Source organism: Oncorhynchus keta, chromosome 13 (genome assembly GCF_023373465.1).
Source record: "Oncorhynchus keta strain PuntledgeMale-10-30-2019 chromosome 13, Oket_V2, whole genome shotgun sequence".
In the NCBI taxonomy this organism is placed as follows: Eukaryota; Metazoa; Chordata; class Actinopteri; order Salmoniformes; family Salmonidae; genus Oncorhynchus; species Oncorhynchus keta.
Genome location: NC_068433.1, coordinates 18,041,129 through 18,064,015, shown reverse-complemented (window position 1 = coordinate 18,064,015; position 22,887 = coordinate 18,041,129). Strand labels below are relative to the sequence as shown.

Here is a 22,887-nt window from a genome sequence, read left to right as displayed (position 1 = left end):
GGCCTGTCTAGGTCAAATCAATGTTGTTCCCTTCATTGAAACGGTCACACAAGGAAATACTTGCATGTACACCTTTTCTCTGTATTCACTCTCTCCTGTTGTTCCCTCTCTGTAATGTGTTATTTTTGTTGTCTCCAGACAGCAGAATGCAGTGGCAAGCTGTTCATCTTCCACTCATCCATCCCCACCGCCGACGCCCCTGGGAAACTGAAGAACAGGGACGACAAGAAGCTGATCAACACAGAGAAAGAGAAGGTAAAGAAAAATAGCCCGTCTTTTGCATTTAAAACAAAGTGGACCATATTATCATTGGCTCTAAAATGTGTGTTGTTTGGTTCCCCTGCGGTGTCCTAGACTCTGTTCCAGCCCCAGAAGGGTGTGTACGAGCAGCTCTCCAAGGACTGTGTGTCTCAGGGTTGCAGCGTGGATCTCTTCCTCTTCCCCAGCCAGTATGTGGACCTCGCCACCATGGGAGACGTCCCCACACACACAGGAGGCTCCATTTTCAAGTACAGCAACTTCCAGGTATACAAAAACAGTAATTGCAAACAACTGCACAATAGTTTGTTTTTACATTTGAGTCATTTAGCAGACACTCTTAACCGGAATGACGTACAGGTTCAATTAGATTTATGTGCCTTGTCCAAGGGCACATACACAGATTTATCACCTAGTCAGCTCAGGGATTCGAACCAGCCGCCATCTGTTATTGGCCCGACACTCTATCCGCTGTCGTCTAGTTCCCCAGAGCGCTCTTTTTATGCCACATCTTATTTTTCCACACTGCCATTTTGAGTCCATGAATCGTTATCTTATTGAACACATGAAATTACTCTCATTACATGAAATGCATTAAAGCCCATTTTCTCATTCAGATCTTGGCACTGGACCAATATTCCATGGAGTATAATTGGGGGAAACTCTGTTACCTTGTTGTTGACTGTGTCACTGCCTGTGTATTTCAGGTGGAAATGGATGGAGAGCATTTCTTGAGTGACCTGAGGAAGGATGTGGAGAAGGCCATCGGGTTTGACGCCATCATGAGAGTCCGCACCAGCACAGGTAATTCAGTCAACTGTTTTTAGTGTATTGCACTTGTATGTACTTAAAAAAGAGATACAGTTTAGATTGTAGAATTTAAGAACATTTTAAATTACATTTGTTTCCAATAGTTTTACATCGGCAGATAATTCCAATGCTTAAATTATGCATTGATTAAAAGGTATTTAGGTAAAATTGGTTTTAATACTGCTAGACTGTATTGCACTTCAAGACACTAACCCATAGTTTCCCTTGTCTCTCCTGCCAGGCTTCAGGGCTACAAACTTCTTCGGTGCTATCCACATGAACAACACCACAGATGTGGAGATGGCTGCTGTGGACTGTGACAAGGCTGTGACTGTGGAGTTCAAACACGATGACAAACTTAGCGAGGAGACGGGCGCACTCATGCAGGTGTCTCTCTCACACACACACACACACACGACTAAAAAAAAAATATCACCACATTGTTTTGCTGAAGTCATCTTAAGCTTCTGTTTTGAATGGTTACCACTAATCAGATATTTAGGCTCACTGCAAAGTGGATATTTGACTGCAACAAATACAAATATGCATCATATTTAATAACCAATTTATCCCATTCACAATGTGTTTTCAGCCAAAGGTTCCACAAAGCCTTAAACATCCTACTCTGACATGAAAGATTGAAATCATGACAGGCTTTTAACCCTCTAACGGCGTGTGTGTGTGTGTGTGTGTGTGTGTGTGTGTGTTCCGTTTCCCAGTGTGCCTTGCTGTACACGACCGTCAGCGGCCAGCGTCGTTTGCGGATCCACAACCTCAGTCTGAACTGCAGCGCCCAGCTGTCTGAGCTCTACAAGAGCTGTGAGACTGACGCCCTCATCAACTTCTTTGCCAAGTCAGGTGACTGCACACAGCAGAGTATTACTGTATTTAGGCTTGTGTTCAGTAAGGGCCAAATGAGATGCCCAATAAATCCACTTCCCATCTAGGCATAATGAATGCGATTCGATATAAAGAGTTATTTGCCAAAGTTCCGGAGCATGTCTAAGTATTTTTATAAGCTTTTGGTCTGGATGTGTCAGTAGTTCATACATGCAGAATCTATGAGAATAATTACTCTTACCTCAAATAGAGACAATGCGTTTGAAAGCGAGTGTTTTTCAGGAAGCTGTGCCATTTTCCCCCACATGGGCCAGCCCCCTAGCATTTTGAGTTCTACCAATGAGCTTCAGCCCCTTACCATTTGAGTGACAGCTAGCAAGAGGCACATGATGCACACACAGCAGAGAGAGAGAGGGCAATGACGTGGTGCACATATGTGACGTAGTACACAATTTTCAGGGACCACTTGGCTCGTGAGTGCTACTTTCAGATCTACTGGCTAAAAAGTATACACAAGTACTGGAGAATCTCTTGAATTAAATAGTCAGATCATTGGATGTAACATACTTGGCTGGTGTGTTTTTATTATGCATTATTCAGCATAATGATACCCAATATGTAGACCTTTTATCTGGGAAATCTGCTTCAGTCGACTCGTGACTTGTGGCTTCAACATTGCTGGTCGATGGTGTCATAATTATACTTTAGTTAAATACACCTCATGCATCACTTTAGCTTCCTGATACCCAGTATATCTAAATCACCTTATAAGATAACTAAGAGGTGAAGTGAGTCTTTTAAAACCAGAACCATATGCCTCCCATAAAGTATTAGTGACAAGCAAACTTGTTGTATGACATGAGAGCACTTTAGACAGCTTTAGTGTGGGAACACAGTTACTGACCTACAAATTCCCTCTACCTCTCCCTTCATCACTCCCTCTCTCTCAGCGTACCGTGCCATGCTGAACCAGCCCCTGAAGACGGTGAGGGAGATTCTGGTCAACCAGACGGCCCACATGCTAGCCTGCTACAGGAAAAACTGTTCCAGTCCCTCCACTGCCAGCCAGGTCAGTGGCACAACACTGTGGACAAATTTCATAGAATAAAAAATTTTCTTTAATTTTAAATTTTTTACTTGTCTGTGTTATGGTCGCTTTTTACAAATGCAGTGGTGTGATTTAACTCCTAAGCTGGTGACATTTCAAGTATCAAGTTTTAAAGAAGTGTACAAACATCCATTAACTTATAGGTGCAGGGTACAAAAGTAAACTGATGAAAGAAAGACCGAAGGATTCCTGCAAATTTGATTCCTACTGCAGTTTTAGGTTTGCTTTTGTCATTTCAAGTATCGCAAACATTGTTACTATAGTGTCAGGGAGTCGTGTATTAGGGGTTCTCACTTGCTCCTCTCTCCCCTTGTGTAGCTGATTCTGCCTGATGCCATGAAGGTGTTCCCAGTCTACTTAAACAGCCTGATGAAGACTGGTCCCTTGGTGGGCAGCGCTGAGCTCTCTACAGACGACAGGGCTCACCAGAGACTCATCGCCACGGCCATGGGGGTGGAGGATACCCAGCTGCTGCTCTACCCACGCCTTATCCCACTGGTGAGACAACGCTCTCCGGCCTTAACCTGCTGAAGAAACCGCACACACACAAACGCACCCACCTCTGGCTCTACCCATGTCCCATCAATCTCACTCCCTCTCTCGGAGGTCCTTTTTACCAACTGCAATTACATTTTTCTATGATTCTGATACCGGTTTCCTTCCTCATTTAGGTAAATGGACCTCCAATCTTAAGTGTTCTATCACTATCCCACTTCCTGTCATCATATTGTTAGTGCGGAGTTCTGGCTATATGGTTTTAACTTAATTGATGTCAAAAGATACTCTGGGATATATACTGAATATCACTCTGGTCAAGGGATACAATAAATAAACTGAAAGATATTCAGTGTGGATCCCATTAAGGTAAAGAAGACTCCTGTTCCTGATGAACAGCAGAGGGCAGCATTTCGCTGCACCTCCCTACAACATAGTTGACTCATTTACTAGTTCTTTGGTATTGGCATCTGTAAAGTGTGACATCCTCTTATTTGATATGGCAACTCATTCCACAAAAATTATGGCATTTGTATGAGGTTGTGTATTGCATGCCAGCACACAAACAATTACCCAGCAAAACCTGCCATTTTGAGGTGGCTGATAAGAGACGCTGAATGAATAGTGTGTGCATGAGACTTCAGAGAAGAGTATGAGGGTAAATAGTTGCCCTCAGTAGAATAATTACATGCTTCATAATTGTGACACAATGGCAGTTATTTGTTCTCCTTCACATCAATTGCCATGTTTGCTGGGAAAGTGCCAGGCACTTGTGATTCATTTGTGGGTCACAGCAAACACGGCAATTGTTTTAAAGAAATACTTTAAGATGTGCATAATTAGGGTTGGAATGTTCCTCCTAATAATATGCTGCAAACTCTGGAGCACTGCTCACCAGAATGAAAGTGCAAGATGCATTTAACTTGTCAACCCACCTTGATATGGCAAAAAAATAGTAGCAGTCTCATTGAAAAGGTGTACAGCTCAATATTTTGTAAGGACTCATCTCAAAATGCTATTGTTGGGGTGCAGTTTATACAATGGTTCTTGTTACAGATTGTGGTCTAACATGAGTCATGTGCAGCCCCCTCCATATCTTTGAAGTTATATTTATTCATTGATTCCTCCTCCAGCACAATATGGATGTTGCCAGTGATGTGGTGCCAGCTCCAGTGCGCTGTTCTGAGGAGCGCCTGACAGATGCTGGCATGTTCCTGCTGGAGAATGGGCGCTCCCTCTTCCTGTGGCTGGGCCAGGCCTGCCCCCCAGAGCTGGTCCAGAGAGTCTTCAATGTGCCCTCCTTCGCCCACCTGCCCGCTGACCTGGTGAGGACCAGAACTCCCTTACGCCCAAGCTCTACAGAGGATGGAGTGTTTTGAAACACCTTAGTTGGATACCATTAGTTCAGATATTTGAAAAGTTAATTCAAGACTGCATAGAAAGAACATATCACTAATATTCATGTGTTTTCCAGAGCTCCCTGCCAGTTCTGGATAACCCACAGTCTAAGAAGCTGCGTTCCATCATTGACTCATTGCTTGACCAGAGGCCCAGCGCCATGAAGGTACAGTATTCCATGTATTGGTTACTGTTACTATGCATACTTTCCACTGGATGTCTAAACTACTTTGATATAATTAAAGAACAGTATCTGTTTGTTGAATTGGGAAACAAATGTAGCCATATTTATCACATGGTCATAAATCTTACTTTTAAGCCCTGGGAACAATAAAATCACATATTCAACAGGCTGCACAAGCTTACACTCTTTTTACTTGAAAGCAACTGCCAAAAAATGAAAGGAGTAGTGAAATATGTTGCTGTTGATATAGAATAATATTAATAATAGACTGGGTAAGTTTGAGCAAGCTTTAAAAAAAAAACTGAAAGCAGTTTGTGCAGCAGTGTGCACCTCAGGTCCTCAAGGGCTACCAGGTCTGCTGGTTCCATTCTAGCTGATGAACACCTCCCAAGATGCTCATCAGCTAGAATGAAAACCAGGAGTGTCTTCTTACTATTTACATCATTTAGCGATTAAGTGCCAGGGAGAAAGAAAAACAACCAGGACTGTAGTCCTTGAGGACCAAAGCTGTGCACTGGAGTTGGGGTAAGGTCCTAAGTTGACTGTGTTCCTGTGTATAGCTTCTGATCGTGAAGCAGAAAGACCGGTCTGAGATGCTGTTCCGCCAGCACCTGGTGGAGGACAAGGGGCCCCATGGTGGAGCCTCCTACATGGACTTCCTGTGCTACGTCCACTGCGAGATCAGACAAGTCCTCACTTAACCCCCCTTCCCTGGATATCACCTCTTACAGAGTCCATAGCTGCCTTTCCAACAACTCTTTAACCCCTTATTCCACACAAACCTACAGGACTACCGTTCTCTCTCATATCTGTCAGTATCAGGATCTGTGCTCCAGTTTGCATTGTACATTTGTCTACATATGAGTCAGTCTGACTTTAAGTCAGCAGAATTTATGTACATTAACAATGAACTGATTTCTATGTAAATTGGCCAATGGTTGTAAAAGGAATTGTTGGGATTCGGGACACATTAGGCCCTCCGGACCACATTTGCAACAGACAGTTGGTTTCACTATTGAGTAAACCCAATTTTTAATAGTGTATATTTAGCTTTTTTATTGCCAATGTCTGTTAAGCACATACATTCCTTGTCACAATTTCTCATTAGGGAAGAGTTGACAGAATTTCACAGCATCAAATGGTAATTTAGTCACATGGGTTGGAATAAACATCTGGTTGCCATGACTGAAAATTGGTGCCGTGGCTATTAAATTAATGGCTCACTTTACCATTAGTAATTGGATTCCATTGTTTTTCCATTCCGCTCAGGTATGGAGAGAAATTCCTAGCTAGATTATTGAATCAAGGCCAAATCCAGTGACAACTCACTGACAAACATGGGGAAAAATAACCCAAATAATTTCTGTAAAGATGAGATGAAACATTCCACTCTTAATTCCAATTGTATACCTTGGTTTTTCTCTTCAAGTTACTGCTTATGTCTCATTTACTGGCATTATCATTACTTCAATATATAAAGTCAATTATTGGTTGTTTGTATGCGAGGAGGAGGTTTTGGGGGAAATGGAGTTCCTGTGCCAGTTCAATCTGCCTTAATTTGTTTGTTGTAAATATAGGCCATTAGTCTATTCCAGTGAGATACAGATTTCAATCTAAGGTTTGTATGCAAACATATCTCAGGTCATACCTAGCAATTGTGGTGCAGAGATGGGAAAACAGTGGCGTAACTTGAATGGATGTATTCGAGTGAAGGGGCCTTGGAGTAGATTCTGAGCCTAAAGCCTATATATCTATATAAAAAATATTGTTTTTGATTAAATTCCTGACTACATCAAGCTTTTGAGAAGTTATGTGCTTGTCTTATTTCCATTGAAAATTCTCACTAACAATCTTGTTGAGCTGTGTTTGAAAAAGTACCAAATTGTCATACTTGCAAAGTAAAGATACATCAATAAAGACTCAAGTAAAAGGGCAAAGTCACCCGGTAACATCTGAGTAAGTCTAAAAGTATTTGGTTTTAAATATACTTGATCAAAAGTGAAAGTATGAATCACATCAAATAACTTATTAAGCCTACCGGATGGAACTATTTTCTTTACGGAGAGCCAGGAGCTGAGATGGGTGAGATGGGTGGGGAGATCGGTGAGATGGGGTGGGGAACTCGGACACAATTTCCACCAGATCAAAGGCAGTAGGGATGTTCTGTTTAAGTGTGTGAATTAGACCATTTTCTTGTCCTGCAAAGCATTCAAACTAAGTACTTTTGGGTGTTAGGGAAAATGTACGGAGTAAAAAGTACATAATTATCTTTAGGAATTTAGTGAGGTAAGTCAATATAAATAGTAAAGTACAGATCCCCCAAAAAAGTGTTTTTGTTTTTTACTTCTATGCCAGACTAAGATGTAAAATACATTAAGTGATATAGGATACAGTTTCATTTGACTGCCTCAAATATACTGAACAAAGAAACGCAACATGTAAAGTGTTGGTCCCATGATTCGTTGTGGCGAAATGTTCCATACGTACAACAGGCTTATTTGTTAGTGAGCATTTCCCCTTTGCCAAGAAAATCCATCCACCAGACAGGTGTGGCTTATCAAGAAGCTGATTGAACTGCATGATTATTACACAGTTTCACCTTCAACTATTTCCATGTTAAAATCAAATCAAAGTTTGTCACGTTCGCCGAATACAACCTTACAGTGAAATGCTTAATTACAGGCTCTAACCAATGGTGAGAGAAAGAAAAAGGTGTGTGTGTGTGTAGGTAGGTAAAGAAATAAAATAACAGTAAAAAGACATTTGAAAAAAGAGTAGCAAGGCTATATACAGACACCTGTTAGTCAGGCTTATTGAGGTAGTATGTACATGTAGGTATCGTTAAAGTGACTATGACCACATTGTTGATGTGGACACCAAGGAATTTGAAGCTCTCATCCTGCTCCACTACAGCCCCGTCGATGAGAATGGGGACGTGCTCGGTGCTCCTTTTCCTGTAGTCCACAATCATCTCCTTAGTCTTGGTTACGTTGAGGGATAGGTTGTTATTCTGGCACCACCCGGCCAGGTCTGTGACCTCCTCCCTATAGGCTGTCTCATCGTTGTCGGTGATCAGGCCTGCCACTGTTGTGTTATCAGCAAACTTAATGATGGTGTTGGAGTCGTGCCTGGCCATGCAGTCGTGGGTGAGCAGGGAGTACAGGAGGGGACTGAGCACGCACCCCTGGGGAGCTCCAGTGTTGAGGATCAGTGTGGCAGATGTGTTGCTACCTATCCTCACCACCTGGGGGTGACCTGTCAGGAAGTCCAGGATCCAGTTGCAGAGGGAGGTGTTTAGTCCCAGGATCCTTAGCTTGGTGATGAGCTTTGAGGGTACTATGGTGTTGAACGCTGAGCTGTAGTCAATGAACGGCATTCTCACATAGGTGTTCCTTTTGTCCAAGTGGGAAAGGGCAGTGTGGAGTGCAATAGAGATTGCATCTTCTGTGGATCTGTTTGGGCGGTATGCAAATTGGAGTGGGTCTAGGGTTTCTGGGATAATGGTGTTGATGTGAGCCATTACCAGCCTTTCAAAGCACTTAATGGCTACAGAAGTAAGCGCTACGTGTCTGTAGTCATTTATGCAGGTTGCCTTTGTGTTCTTGGGCACAGGGAATGGACTGCTTGAAACATGTTATTACAGACTCAATCAAGGACATGTTGAAAATGTCAGTGAAGACACCTGCCAGTTGGTCAGCACATGCCCGGAGCATGTGGGATGTGTTTTCTTCCATTGTTTTTGACAAGGCCACACTGGTAGGCCTAAATTATGATAATATAGCCACAGTAGCCAACTTGGTCACGGTTAAAACTGACTTAAAGCGGGTACAGCCTTATTGTTCACAGTAAACGCACGGCAGGATTTTCAAAGTTCAAGTTTGAGCTCAGCAGATCTGAAACTTTCTCTGTGACATTTTTTGGGAGGGAACATTGAACATAACTACACACCACAGTGACACAACCACATGAAATATCTGAACACAGGGGACATGAACATTCAAACTAGTTTATTGAATCTCTCTTATAAAATGCACTCACCTAATCACAAAGACAACTGTACATCTTAAATGTCCAGTGCAGCTTAAGGTCCTTTATATCACCCTTCTAATCCTATATGGGTCTGCACAAATTAAACCTACACTATCTTGGATAGCAGTTTCCTAGATGTAGCTAAATGGCAGAAAGATGAGTCTTTCCTTCCTACATTTTTAGAGTGGTCCTCTGTAGCTCAAAGCATGGCACTTGTAATGCCAGGGTAGTGGGTTTGATTCCCGGGACCACCCAAACGTGAAACGTGCACGACTAAATCGCTTTGGATTAAAAGGGCCATCAAAATGGCATATTGTATTGAGTGAAAGAGGAACATAGTTCCTTAACATTTTATAGAGGTCCTTCGAGGAAAATATACAGCACTTCTATTTCAAAATACGATTCAAGTCAATGTTTTACCTAATGTGTTTAATGCTTCTCAACTCAACTAGTTTTTTTCAGGATTGGAGTAACAACGTGACTCCATTGCAAGTTATTTGAATGGGTGTGGGATTTTTTTTTAAATCTTGGCAGCGTCTGCATCCCTGAATTGCCAATATTTCAAAGTACATTATTTCTTTGAACCAAGTGGTAGGCTCAGAGTACCACAAGGTGGCATTATTGTAACATTTTGTAATGGATCCAAGCCACAAACTTATCACACAGAGGCTACTCAAATAAGCTAATAACATTGGTACATTGTGTAAGAAAATAAATACCATTTAAGTCCTGTGCATATATCTGTGAAGGTTTTAACAGGCTTTGTTCAATCAATTCATTTTCCAAGATCAGATTGAGTGCAATAAAATCTGAACTCAAGAGCACCCAATTACTACCCTCATGCACCTCATGCTATTATGATGGATTTAAATACATTAGGATGTAAGGTTGAATAACAGATTGCCAGAAGTCACTTTCTTAGCCAGAGACACGTTCAATGGGGAGAACACGTTTTGAGATGGTGAAACCTGGACTTGTCCAAGTAGCTGTGCCTTACTTAAATCGACCCATGTTTTAAGGAGATAATTAGCCCACTGAACAACATCCTTGGTCAAATAAGATCAAGCTAGGTACACAAACAAGTCATTTCCCTAGACTATGCTTCTTCTGGTGAACTCCAGAACACATTCCCAGGGGTACATTTACATGGATAAATAAGTTATTGCCAATTAAGGAAAAAGAATATGCAAAATACTGCAGATACGTCCTTGCTCATGTCCACATTGCTTTCCTCAAACTTTTAATTTAGGGATGGGCAATAAAGTAGGGTTTTGGAGCAGAATCATCCTGTAAGTAGTGATATTGGGGAGGGAGGGGCCCCATCTGCTACCCAGCATGCTCTGTCCCTGAGCATGATTGGAGCCAATCAGGACTCTAATCAGAGACCGCAGGGGCCAATCAATCCTCATATGCAGGGAAACTGGACACGTCACAAACAAGATGAAGGAAAACACAGGTCCTGTCCAGAAACAAGCCCTACACTGAGTATATTTAAGCAATATGGCCATAGCTCCACCTTGCCCTCTGATAGGCTGAGTGGAATTATCACCATGTTGTTTCCACCTGTCCAATCCTCCACTATCATTCCAGTGTTTAATTGCTATATTGTAATTATTTTGCCACTATGGCCTATTTATTGCCTTACCTCCCTATATAGACTTTTTCTATTGTATTGTCGACTGTATGTTTGTTTATTCCATGTGTATCTATGTGTTGTTATTTGTGTCACACTGCTTTGCTTTATCTTGGCCAGGGCACAGTTGTCAATGAGAACTTGTTCTCAACCAGTCTACCTGGTTAAATAAAGGTGAAATAATGTTTTTTTTTTATTTTACATTTTTTATTGTCAAGATAGTTGGGGATAGGGGTTGTTTCTGGACAGGGCAACAGATCTACCTCTCAAAACCAAAGTATGACAGATTCCAAATTGCTTGTATAGCTTCACCCCAGTGACCCTCTGCAAAGGACAGTGATAAACTTGCATATTCAAAAAGGCCATCATTTCCCCCCCAAGAGTGAGCTTCTGCTTAATACTGTCCACCTGACTATCCCTTTGTACATTGACTAGCAGATCTACCATATATCATATCTATATAATTAAAATCCAACATACCAGTGTAACCTGCAAAATTGTTATTTGAAACATGAATGAAAGCAAGTCAACAGGACACATGGGGAATACAGACATGTACGGTCAAATAAAATACAGTACATTTAAAAGCAGCATAATCTTGTGGCAAGATAATTGTTTCTCCTAATCGCATACTCAATGTAAGTAACAGCTACCTGTGTGCTTCTAATGATACTTTTCACCGTCCAGACTCGTCATCGAATTCAACGTGCAGTGCATCGTCTCATTTTAGTTGGCAAGTAAGCATGAACAAAGTTGAAAGTTCCACATAGATTCTTAGAGTATATACACTTTTTTTTTTAAATGGTACAATGTTAAGTCTATTTTACTTGAGTGCTGGGAGAGCAAAGGATGGACCGTGGTGGCTGAAAAACCTCAGTGGTTAGGAACATTCTGGAATTCTGAGCCTGATTTCAGCATACAGTTATGTCACTATTCATCATACAAACTTTCACCTTCCAGGCTCATTGTTGTGCATCTGTTCAAAGGCAGTGGCATAAGATAACACATTTTGCTGGTTTCCACTAGATAACACAGGCACAAATGCAATATCGTAAAAATTAATGAAAACAAAACATTTGCATTTTGGTTTTAATTTAAGGTTTGGTATAAAATCAGGGTTAAAGTTTGGAATACAATTTTAAGAAGATACATCTTAGAAATAGGCGGGGTTCATTATTTTGTGTCTGTGTGAAACAGTGATGACCCAGTTTGCTGGATTCCTGTACTGTAGATACTGTAAATGGTGACTGCAGCACAGCTGTTAAGATATGTGTGTCTTTGTACACAGGAGATTTGAAGAGTTCAATCTACTTAATCAAACCACAAAACTCAAATTGTAAAGATTGTAAAGATCAATTTTTTTTTTTTTTTTTTTTACAGTTATTCCAGAATGTTTCATACCATTTACATGTATGATTTGTGTGGTCCATTGCGGCGTATGCCGGTTGTTGGTTGGTGTCTGTTGATAGTCGAGTCCAGAGCTCTCCAAGTCAGCCACGAGTTAAATTACGTTTTCAAAGAGCTGCATCGACCTCATGATGTTCTCATCCTGGTGGACAAAGAGAGGAACTCAGACTTCACTGAAAATGTATACCAGAGGTACTAAATACTGTATTATGTGTGATGCAATTGCAGAGAAGGCGGCGGAAATAACTCACATTTTGGCAGCAGTCAATAAACTCGTCTATGGTTACAACACCATCCTTATTTTTATCCATCTTCTGTTGGTCAGGAACATCCGAGAGGTTCGTCAGGAACGTCAGAGGTTGGGAAGGCAATGCAAAATATGTATATTGTAATAGTACACATGGATGAACTAATTCGAAAGATGGTAAATAGTTATTTTCATGTCACATAACAAATGCCATTGTACTTTAATGTAACTTGTATTTAAATATGACAAGCATTGGACTATTGGTCCATACAATACATGCTGATGATGATGGTGAATGCAATATGCACATTTTGGCAACAATGTATGGCACTTAAAAAAAAACACACACCTGAAAAAATATCTCCACATGTTGTCGAGGGGTATCGTCTTTGAGTAGGGGATGTGTGCATTTCCCCATCATGTCATAGATGGCCTTCATGATGTCAAGCATTTCCTGTTAAACAGAGAGTAAAGATAAGGTTGACAAGTACACTGTATAAAAGACCAGGTGAAGAAAAGACGAGGATCCTTTTTAAATATCATTAGACTGGTTGACCAAAATGTAAAGATATGTCATGCTTTACTTCTACATAAAGCAAAGTATCACCAATTACTAGGTCAGTATTTTATTCCTATTTATAGACATCAATAAGTAACTCAATTAACGTCATATAGACAGCGAGTTGCGACACTGATTGTATGTACCTCTTTAGTAATATGTCCGTCCTTATTAATATCATACAGATTGAACGCCCAGTTGAGCTTCTCCTGGACTGAGCCTCGGAGGAGGATAGAGAGGCCCATAACAAAGTCCTGCAGTAGAAACACAAACTATTGGAAATTGTACCAAAAACATATCAGAAATATCTATGAAGCCTTAATGGGTTGATATGATACTGGTAACAGACATTTCTACTCAGGTACAAAGAATGAACTTGAACTGAACTCTTTTTGGTTACCATATCTAAGTGATACGGAAATTGAATTGAACTTGGTCCGGTTATCATATCTAAGTGATTGAAGTATCTAGTCTAAAATATATAACATTTAAATCCTCTAGCAGACACTCTTATCCAGAGGAGCAATTGGTGTCAAGTGCCTTGCTCAAGGGCACATACCCCGCTGGGATTTGAACCAGCAACCTTTCGGATACTGCCCCAATGCTCTTAACTGATAGGCTACTGCCACCCATAACACATTCATCAGTATGATTCTTTACAACAATATTCTTCCCCCCCCCCAAAAAAAACAAATGAACACACATTATATCCTTGGGGTGCAGAAACATAGATAATAAATAATGCACATTGTTTGATTTGTAGAGATGCTTTGGGATCCCTACAAAATAGCTTTGAGTGTGATACAGTACTCTTGGACAGAAGAACGCACCGTGTTTTTGTAACACCAGATAACTCGGGTGATGAGCAAAGACAACTTTTCTATCCTAATAAGCAAGATTATTCACTTCATTAATGTTAATTATATGTATGCTGGGGGGAATCCATTTGGACTCCATTCAAATTAAGTGAAGTTTCACGGTTAGCATGTGTCTTGTGGGTATGAAGCTTCTAACAACCTTGGAATGTTCAATTTTTTGTATCAACTTCTGTCAAATGCTCCTAGGGCAACGGTGTAGGTAACTAGGAGAGGATTGAGACGACACACATACTCTCAGAGACTGATGTAAGAAATCTCCACAATTGTACATTCTATATTAAAATATGTATTGTAAAATAGATGATTTAACCTGGAATGTTCCATTGAGATACAGTATATAAAGATAATAAATATATATATATACTTAGACAGTGCCTTCAGAAAGTATTTACACCCTTTGACTTTTCCAAATGTTGTTGTGTTACAGCCTGAATTGAAGACTAATTACATTTACATTTTGTGTCACTGGCCTGGCTACACAATACTCCACAATGTGTTTTTGTTTGTTTTTATAAATGAATAAAACATTTAAAGAGCTGAAACATCTCGAGTCAATAGGAATTCAACCCTTTTGTTATAGCAAGCCTACATAAGTTCAGGAGTATATATTTTTTTTAAGTCACATAAGTTGCAAACATGATTTTTTTTAAAAGACTGCCTCATCTCTATACCTGACACACACAATTATCTGTAAGGTCCCTCAGTCGAGCATTGAATTTCAAACATTTTCAACCACAAAGATCAGGGAGGTTTTCCAATGCATTGCAAAGAAGGCTGCATCACATCTGGTCATGATTGGCAGTCCCATATGGCGGATCAATAACATTGTAGTTGCTTCACAATACTAACCTAAAGGACAAAGTGAAAAGAAGGAAGCCTGTACAGAATACAAATATTCCAAAACATGCATCCTGTTTGCAATAAGGCACTAAAGTAATACTGCAAAAAATGTGGCACAGCAATTGACTTTTTGACAATAATCTAAAAATCAAGGCCAAATCTACACTGGAGTTGTTTACCAAGAAGACAGTGAATGTTCCTGATTGGCAGAGTTACAGTTTTAACTTAAATCTGCTTGAAAATCTATGGCAAGACCTGAAAATGGTTGTCTGGCAATGATCAACAAACAAATTGACAGAGCTTGAAGAATTTTGAAAAGAATAATGGGCAAATGATGCACAATCCAGGTGTGGAAAGCTCTTAAGTGGTTTACCCAGAAAGACTAACAGATGTAATCGCTGCCAAAGGTGATTGCAACATGTATTAACTCAGGTGGTTGAATACTTATTAGCGACCGTTTTATTTTAATTTTTAATTTTTATTTTTTACTAATGTTAAAATTCTTCTTCAACTTTGACATTAGTATTTTGTGTACATTGTTGACAGAAAATAGCATTTAAATACATTTTAATCCCACTTTGCAACACAAAATGTGGAAAAAGTCAAGGGGTGTGAATACTTTCTGAAGACACTGTATATCTTGTATCCTGTCAATTCTGGTCCTGAAGACTAGCAGGGTGTGCAGGCTATTGTTGTAGCTCAGCATTAGCCCACCCTACTCAAGTCATCAACAAAGCCTTTAAGTTAAATGGGTGTCAAGACTAGATTGAAATTAAAAGCCTGTACACCCTGTATGTCTCCAGTACCATGATTGACCGACACTGGTCAAGACTGAGTGTTCCAACAAGAGTAACACTATAGAACCAAATATCAAATGAGAAATGTATCTAGGTCATTATACTTCAGAGAGTGATGTCAGGGATGTCATCAGGGGCGGATTGGTCGTCTGGCAAATCTGGCAGATGCCAGATGGGCTGAACCATTTTTTTGGACAGTGAAAAGAGAGCGGCACAGCCAGCTGCTGATGAGCCTGTTAATATATTTTTGTAGTAGCCTTTTCTTTTTTCTCTGTTGGCATAATCTATCAGCTTTCTCTATTGGGCAGATACAGTGAGAAATGCCCCCCCTACCAAGATGGGCCGGTCTGGTTAAGTTCAAAGTCAAAACCGCCATCAATTTGCCAGGCCGTTCCTACCGAAAGGTAAAAAATGAAATGACCAGTAAAAAGGTTGTGCAGGGAAAAAAAGAAAAAGCTTTTGAGTCCGTTGCAGCAAAATCTGGGATACCAAATTGACAGATAAGGCCCATGTTTTGTAAAATAGCGGAACTAAAGAAGCAAAAGAGAGGAAGGATTGCGAGGGAGAGGCCGTTAGATGAGTTAATAAGGATGATGACAAACAAAGAACCTGACTCAAGGCACACACACAGTTAAACTGCACTCAAAGGAACGTAGGACAATACAGTGGAGGTAGAAAACAGAGACACACACACACACTGATAGATGTATACTGAGTTCCTTGATGTTTTGGCTGCATATGTTGCCTAATAATTATAGGCCTAATGATGGGGGGGGCATATATCAGACAGGCATTTGCATATGTAGGCTAGTATGCAGCCTAGTTAGGCTAGAAAATAATTAGCTACTGTAAGCCTATTGAACACACAATTACAATTCATTCATTTGCACAAGTTTCTCATCTTCCATAAAAAATATTGCAACATCAGTCTTCTTGTGTGTGCGTGCATGCATGCAGGTTTAACTACGGTGTAGTCAGTTAGCGATCGGCTAGGCCTACTTATGATACTGCAACTGTCTTATGATTAGATTGAAAGGCTTTCCCAAAAACATTTTGAATTAAATGTTAAGTACACCTACCTGGCAGAATGATATCATGATTATTATTTGTATGAATCGGGTGAGGATTTGGTTGGCAAACTCTGCCATCGTAGTAGCCTACGACAACATTGGTTCCCAGTAGATGGGTAAGTGGCAGTCAAAATTGGCTATATTGTCAAAAATAATGAAAAAACACATTTTCTTTTTGGTTTTAATTTCAGGTTAGGATTAAGCATAAGGTTAGCAGTGTGGTTAGGGTTAGGTTTAAAATTTGATTTTAAGAAGATAAATTGTAGAAATAGGCAGGGTTTATAACTTTGCCACTTGCCCAGATAGTGACGACCAGAAACATCGCTAGACAAACACAGTCCTCTCTCGCTAGGTGCACAATCAAAATAACACTCAAGAATCACCCTAAAATATTGTTTTTGATGTGATTTTTGCATTAACATGGACTCAGAACATCCAATTGTTTTGTTAATCTAATGAAAAAAATATATTTTGTGAGCTAAAAACTGGGGGGGTGTAGGAGATGCTGGGGCCGCTGTGGTGCAGCTGGCATGGTGTCAGTCAAAGGAATAGGATCTGAAGAAGGATACACAAGCTTACCTCAAAACTCACAGATCCATCTTTATCCGTGTCAAAGGCGTTGAACAGAAAATGTGCATACATCGACGCGTCTGAAATGAGAGACACACAGCCTCAGTCAAACATAGTGGTGACCAGTCACAGCCTCAATTTAGACCGACGATACAGGCCCACAGTGGTTCCAGATAGACATTTTCAAATGTTTTATTCCACTGTTCAACATAAAATCCATCCCAAGTACACAGAAAACAGAGTAGAAAGAGTTTGGATTCATTTTTCTTTCTTGCTTTCACAGTTGCACGCCTTTAAGTGAGATGTGTTATCGCTCCCTTTCATTCTCACGGCAAGAATAACAAAGACTGTTCTTCACACATGTTGCGGTTGGAACAGGGGTAATCCTCAAATATCTTCAGACAGCATAAACAGAAGCGCGTGTGTGTGTGTGTGTGTGCGTGTACTTGTCCTCTTGTTGTAAAGATGGAAGTGTCAGTCTTGAGTTCCTTTTGTTGAGCTGTATAATACAGATGTTAGTCCACCAAACACAAGGGACACTATCAGAAAGGGCTCCAGCTAGTGTCATAGAAACAAAGGGAGCACAAAAAAAACAAGCTATACAACGACATCACAATGTTACATTGCTTCTTAACAGGAAATCCATCCTTTTACATTGGTCAATTAAGCAATAAGGCCAGAGGGGGTCTGGAGTATGGCCAATACACCATGGCTAAGGGCTGTTCTTAAGCACAACGCAACGCGGAGTGCCCGGACACATCCCTTAGCCGTGGTATATTGGCCGTATACCACAAACCCCTGAGGTGCCTTATTGCTATTATAAAACGGGGACCAATGTAAGTAGAGCAGTAAAAATAAATGTTTCGTCATACCCGTGGTCTGATATACCACTGCTGTCAGCCAATCAGCATTCAGGGCTCGAACCACCCGGTTTATAATAAGAGACATACTGTAACATCTATGATATCAGTGGTCACCAACCAGTCGATCACGATCCACTGGTCAATCTTCAAGGCATTCCTAGTCGATCACCAAAAATGTCTGTAGAAAAGCCAACCATAAAGGCTTGCTCTCCTTTTTTTATTTGTTTGTGTTGCGCTATTGCCGGTAGGTGCACTTGATTCAGAAGCCCTGCGCACCGGGTCCACAAAGTGTTCCCATTTTGAACCATTTTAGTTTGTCTGAAAAGACCAACTCTACCTACCCAGCGGACCGGGAGATCTGTGGCTAAATCGAGTGGGCCTAATGCTCTCCATGCCTACAGCTTCCACATCCCCGGCCACAGCAAAGTTGGATTCTAGACTACATGAGATTTCATAACTTTTAAAAACCATGACCAGAGAGACTGTCAAAGAATACAGCAAAGAGATACTGTAGAGGAGAATGGATCTTTGTGTGAGTTTTGTCTGCCACACACTACTGTTATGTACATACAGGTTGTATAGAAACGCTATTTTGATTAGGTTTCTAACGTACTATAGGCTCTTGTACTATTTTATTGTAAAATAAATGAAGATGTGTGTTGTACAGCGGTCGACAGATCTAGCCATATCCTCAGAGTTCACACAGAGTTTGGTCTCTCTTGCTGTAATGAAGCGCAACCAGAGCCATGTGGTTATGGAGACATCATATAAAACTGAATTGGGGGGACACATTCGCCAGTGTTGTTCGTCATTTGTCTTATTTGATACGGTGTCTTTTAGGGGGCTTTTTAAAAACATCATGTGTGAATTAGAATCCGGGGGAGAACTTCAGAGTAGAAAAATATTACCTCAGGGCAGTGTGAACTCTAAATGAACTGAATATCGATATGCCATAGAAAGTCCAGGCGCTTATTTCCAAGAACCCAAACCCCTCTTTTTCCAGGTAGACCAATTCCAATGACCCAATTCCACTGGATAATCAAAAGCAAAAGCACATTTGGTCCGGCCAAAGGAAAACCTCATTATAAAATGGACTAAGCACCCCCTATTCCTAGTCAGTAAGGGATGGGTCATTCTTGAATTGCATTGGTAAATGCTGTCCCTTGACTTTGACACAATGAAAAAACACTTACAATGGAACATGTATGTTGTCATTTATTTAACTGTTGTTTAATAAGAAAACATATGCATATAAGTCCTTTATACTGCAAAATATATATTTGTATGCATTGTAGAAACTACTGGGGGCTAGCGAATTGGCTTGTCCCACTGGTGACGTGTTTTTGGGGATTTCGCGATATCTATCTATTATTATTGATAATTTGGTGTCTAAATCCAGTGTTACTTGGTGTTACTCAACTTAGATTAAGGGAAATAACATTGTGAGCAAAATTATTAATCATATCTCTTTAGTAAATTATTTTTAAAGGTTTGATGACCATAGATTTGAGAATTTGTGGCCTCCATTACAGAAATTCCTTGTTAACCAAAAATGTCTCATTGGTGTTACCATCATTGGTGTTACTACTCCTACTGGTACAATGTTATCATAATGATAAACATAATTTAAAGTCATTAAGCTACCATATTAGTTGATTTAGAATGGGAAGAATGACCCAAATACATTTTAAATAAATAAACAATCTAGAAAAATTAAGTGAATTTTCCACAATGTCTTGCCCAAGCGCCACCGTAATTTAAGAACGACCCGGATAAAACAGCAAAAACGAAAGAAAAACATGAAACGTTCTTCAGATATAATGGCGCCGGAGGAGATGGCTGCCATTTTACGGTTTCATCACCAATTGTGCGATTGTTTGTTTGTTTTTTTGCGTTATTTGCAACTTATTTTGTATATAATGTTTCTGCCACCATCTCTTATAACCGAAAAGAGCTTATAGATATCGGTACAGCGATTACTCACTGGAAATATATTTTTTCTTTAACGAAGCGGATGCGAAGGATTTACTTCAGACACCAGACAAGGCCCAAATCCCTGTGATTCGCGTGAGAAAGAGACGGAGACATCGGGGACGTAGGTCGGGGTGCCTCGTTAGGATCCGACGGCGAATGAGTAATCTGCCTCTACCATCAGTCCTATTAGCCAACATACAATCATTGGATAACAAAATAGATGAGCTACGATCACGAATATCCTGACAACGTGACATTAAATAACTAATATTTTATGTTTCACCGAGTCGTGGCTGAACGACAACATGAATAACGTACAGCTGGCGGGGTTTACGCTGCATCGACAAGGTAGAACAGCCGCCTCCGGTAAGACAAGGTGTGGCGGTCTGTGTATATTTGTAAACAAAAGCTGGTGCATGAAATCTAATAGTAAGGAAGTCTTGAGGATTTTCTGGCCTGAGCAGGTCATGGCTCACATCAACACCATTATCCCAGAAACCCCAGACCCACTCCAATTTGCATACCGCCCCAACAGATCCACAGATGATGCAATCGCTATTGCACTCCACACTTCCCTTTCCCACCTGGACAAAAGGATCACTTATGTGAGGATGCTATTCATTGACTACAGCTCAGCGTTCAACACCATAGTGCCCTCAAAGCTCATCACTAATGTAAGGACCCTGGGACTAAACACCTCCCTCTGCAACTGGATCCTGGACTTCCTGACATGCCACCCCCAGGTGGTAAGGGTAGGTAACAACATATCTGCCACGCTGATCCTCAACACGGGGGCCCCCCAGGGGTGCGTGCTCAGTCCCCTCCTGTACTCCCTGTTCACTCATGACTGCAGGGCCAGGCACGACTCCAACACCATCATTAATTTTGCAGACGAGACAACTGTGGTAGGACTGATCAGCAACAACGATGAGACAGCCTATAGGGACGAGGGCAGAAACCTGACCGTGGGGTGCCAGGAAAACAACCTCTCCTTCAATGTGATCAAAACAAGAGATGATTGTGGACTACAGGAAAAGGAGGACCGAGCACACCCCCATTCTCACCGACAGGGCTGTAGTGGAGCAGATTGAGAGATTCAAGTTCCTTGGTGTCCACATCACCATCAAAATATCATGGTTCAAACACATGCCTATTCCCCCTCAGGAGACTGAAAAGATTTGGCATGGGTCCTCAGATCCTCAAAAAGTTCTACAGATGCACCATCAAGAGCATGGTTGCATCACTGCCTGGTATGGCAACTGCTCGGCCTCCGACCGCAAGCCTTTACTGAGGGTAGTGCATACGGCCTAGTACATCACTGGGGCCAAGCTTCCCGTGTCAGAGGAAGGCCCTAAAAATTGTCAAAGACTCCAGCCACCCTAGTAATAGACTGTTCCCCTCTGCTACCGCACAGCAAGCGTTACCGGAGCACCAAGTCTAGGTCCAAAAGGCTTCCATTTTCTACCCCCCTAAGCCATAAGACTCCTGAATAGCTAATCAAATGGCTACCCAGACTAATTTACATGGTCCCCCCCTCTTTTACGCTGCTGCTACTCTCTGTTTATTATCTTTGCATAGTCACTTTTACTCTACCTACATGTACATATTACCTCAATTACCTCAACTAACCGTTGCCCCCGCTCATTGACTCTGTACCGGTACCCCCTGTATGTAGCCTTGCTACTGCTATTTTACTGCTGCTCTTGAATTATTTGTTATTTATCTATTTTTTACTAAGCATTTATTTTTCTTAACTGCATTGTTGGCTTGTAAGTAAGCATTTCACTAACTTCTACACTTAGTGACAAATAAAATTAGATTTTATTTGATTTCCATTTTGTAATGCGATATTCTTATATTCCTTCTCATTACCTTTTTTTAAACCTTTTTTGTCTGCCTCCTATGCCTAAAATGGAGACATTGCTCGAGATAATTAATCAAGTTGATTACAGAATGCAGTAAAAGAGTTAAAAAGTAACAAGAGCCTCCAGCTGATCTAGAAGCTTCCCCAACCAGGGTCGTGTTCAATAGGTAAAAAGCAGAAAGTGTTTTGAAACGGAAAACAACCAAACTTTGTGGAGAAGTTTAAGTAGTACATTCTCTGTTTCAACGCCTTTTTCTCCCATTTTGTGCATATTGAACACAACCCAGGGTTAACGATTTCAGCCCTGAAGCAGTATGGATGGTGGGAGCCATTTGTCAAGCAGAACAATTCTCACCAGATGTGTCAACATACCTCCCTGTGGGAAGAACTGGGAGTAGATGACTTTGAAGGTGTCTTCATTGACCACGCCGCTAGGGCACTCCTGCAAAGAAAAGGAAAAAGGAAATATCATTCCATAATTCATTCGAAATCTTAATGTTTTGAGGGTATACAATGTGTTCACATTTAAAACAAGCTTATATTTTGGGGCATATATCATGAGGCATTTCTAAGTTATATTCTTCAAGAATCAATGGGTATCTATCATTCATTTATATGTCCAAAAATGGATGTAGCAACTAAGGACTGTAGCTTTAAAGGTTTCTCAATTAAAACATGTTTTCAAAATGCTAGTTGATTTGAACAGAGGGTCTTTTCTCCAGGCCAACAAGGTATTCCCAGTTTGCCTCTAGAAAACCTCTGACATGGCCAACCCTATGCTGCAAGACGTGATAAAAGCAATCCTTTCTACTGATGTGAAAAGGACCGCCGTAGCCTTTCATTGGCACGATACAGTTGATTCAGCGTTCCACTGTATATGGGGAGAAACTATACATAAAAGGCTCTGATTTCATTCAGTGCTTTGGAGTAAAAAAGTAGATGGCCCATTCAATGTCATCCAAATCCAAGAACAAAGGAAAATGCAAGCCAAGCTCCGACCAATTTCTCATCCGAGGCCTTTTTAAAGCTACCAAGATGTAGACGTCTGGCCCCATTCAGTAAA

General features: G+C 40.8%; 2 protein-coding genes across 5 annotated transcripts in view; one reads left to right on the top strand and one right to left on the bottom strand.

The window, feature by feature from the left end:
• Positions 1-6,890, top strand: part of LOC118391979 (protein transport protein Sec24D-like) — a 28,658-nt gene extending 21,768 nt beyond the window's left edge. Inside the window, exons 14-23 of the mRNA XM_035783509.2 lie at positions 139-255; positions 355-525; positions 966-1,062; positions 1,310-1,455; positions 1,788-1,926; positions 2,859-2,977; positions 3,335-3,514; positions 4,645-4,836; positions 4,986-5,075; positions 5,654-6,890. Coding sequence (XP_035639402.1) covers positions 139-255; positions 355-525; positions 966-1,062; positions 1,310-1,455; positions 1,788-1,926; positions 2,859-2,977; positions 3,335-3,514; positions 4,645-4,836; positions 4,986-5,075; positions 5,654-5,794 — 1,392 coding nt within the window. The 3' untranslated portion in view covers positions 5,795-6,890. The remainder of the gene's footprint in view (positions 1-138; positions 256-354; positions 526-965; positions 1,063-1,309; positions 1,456-1,787; positions 1,927-2,858; positions 2,978-3,334; positions 3,515-4,644; positions 4,837-4,985; positions 5,076-5,653) is intronic.
• A 2,195-nt stretch (positions 6,891-9,085) lies between these two features.
• Positions 9,086-22,887, bottom strand: part of LOC118391978 (Kv channel-interacting protein 4-like) — a 239,256-nt gene continuing 225,454 nt past the window's right edge. For all 4 annotated transcript variants that reach the window (XM_052459510.1, XM_035783508.2, XM_035783507.2 and 1 more), the window contains 6 exons: positions 22,197-22,266; positions 17,133-17,203; positions 13,115-13,222; positions 12,759-12,863; positions 12,414-12,476; positions 9,086-12,304 (listed from right to left, as the gene is read on the bottom strand). In XM_052459510.1, coding sequence (XP_052315470.1) covers positions 12,257-12,304; positions 12,414-12,476; positions 12,759-12,863; positions 13,115-13,222; positions 17,133-17,203; positions 22,197-22,266 — 465 coding nt within the window. In that variant the 3' untranslated portion in view covers positions 9,086-12,256. The remainder of the gene's footprint in view (positions 12,305-12,413; positions 12,477-12,758; positions 12,864-13,114; positions 13,223-17,132; positions 17,204-22,196; positions 22,267-22,887) is intronic.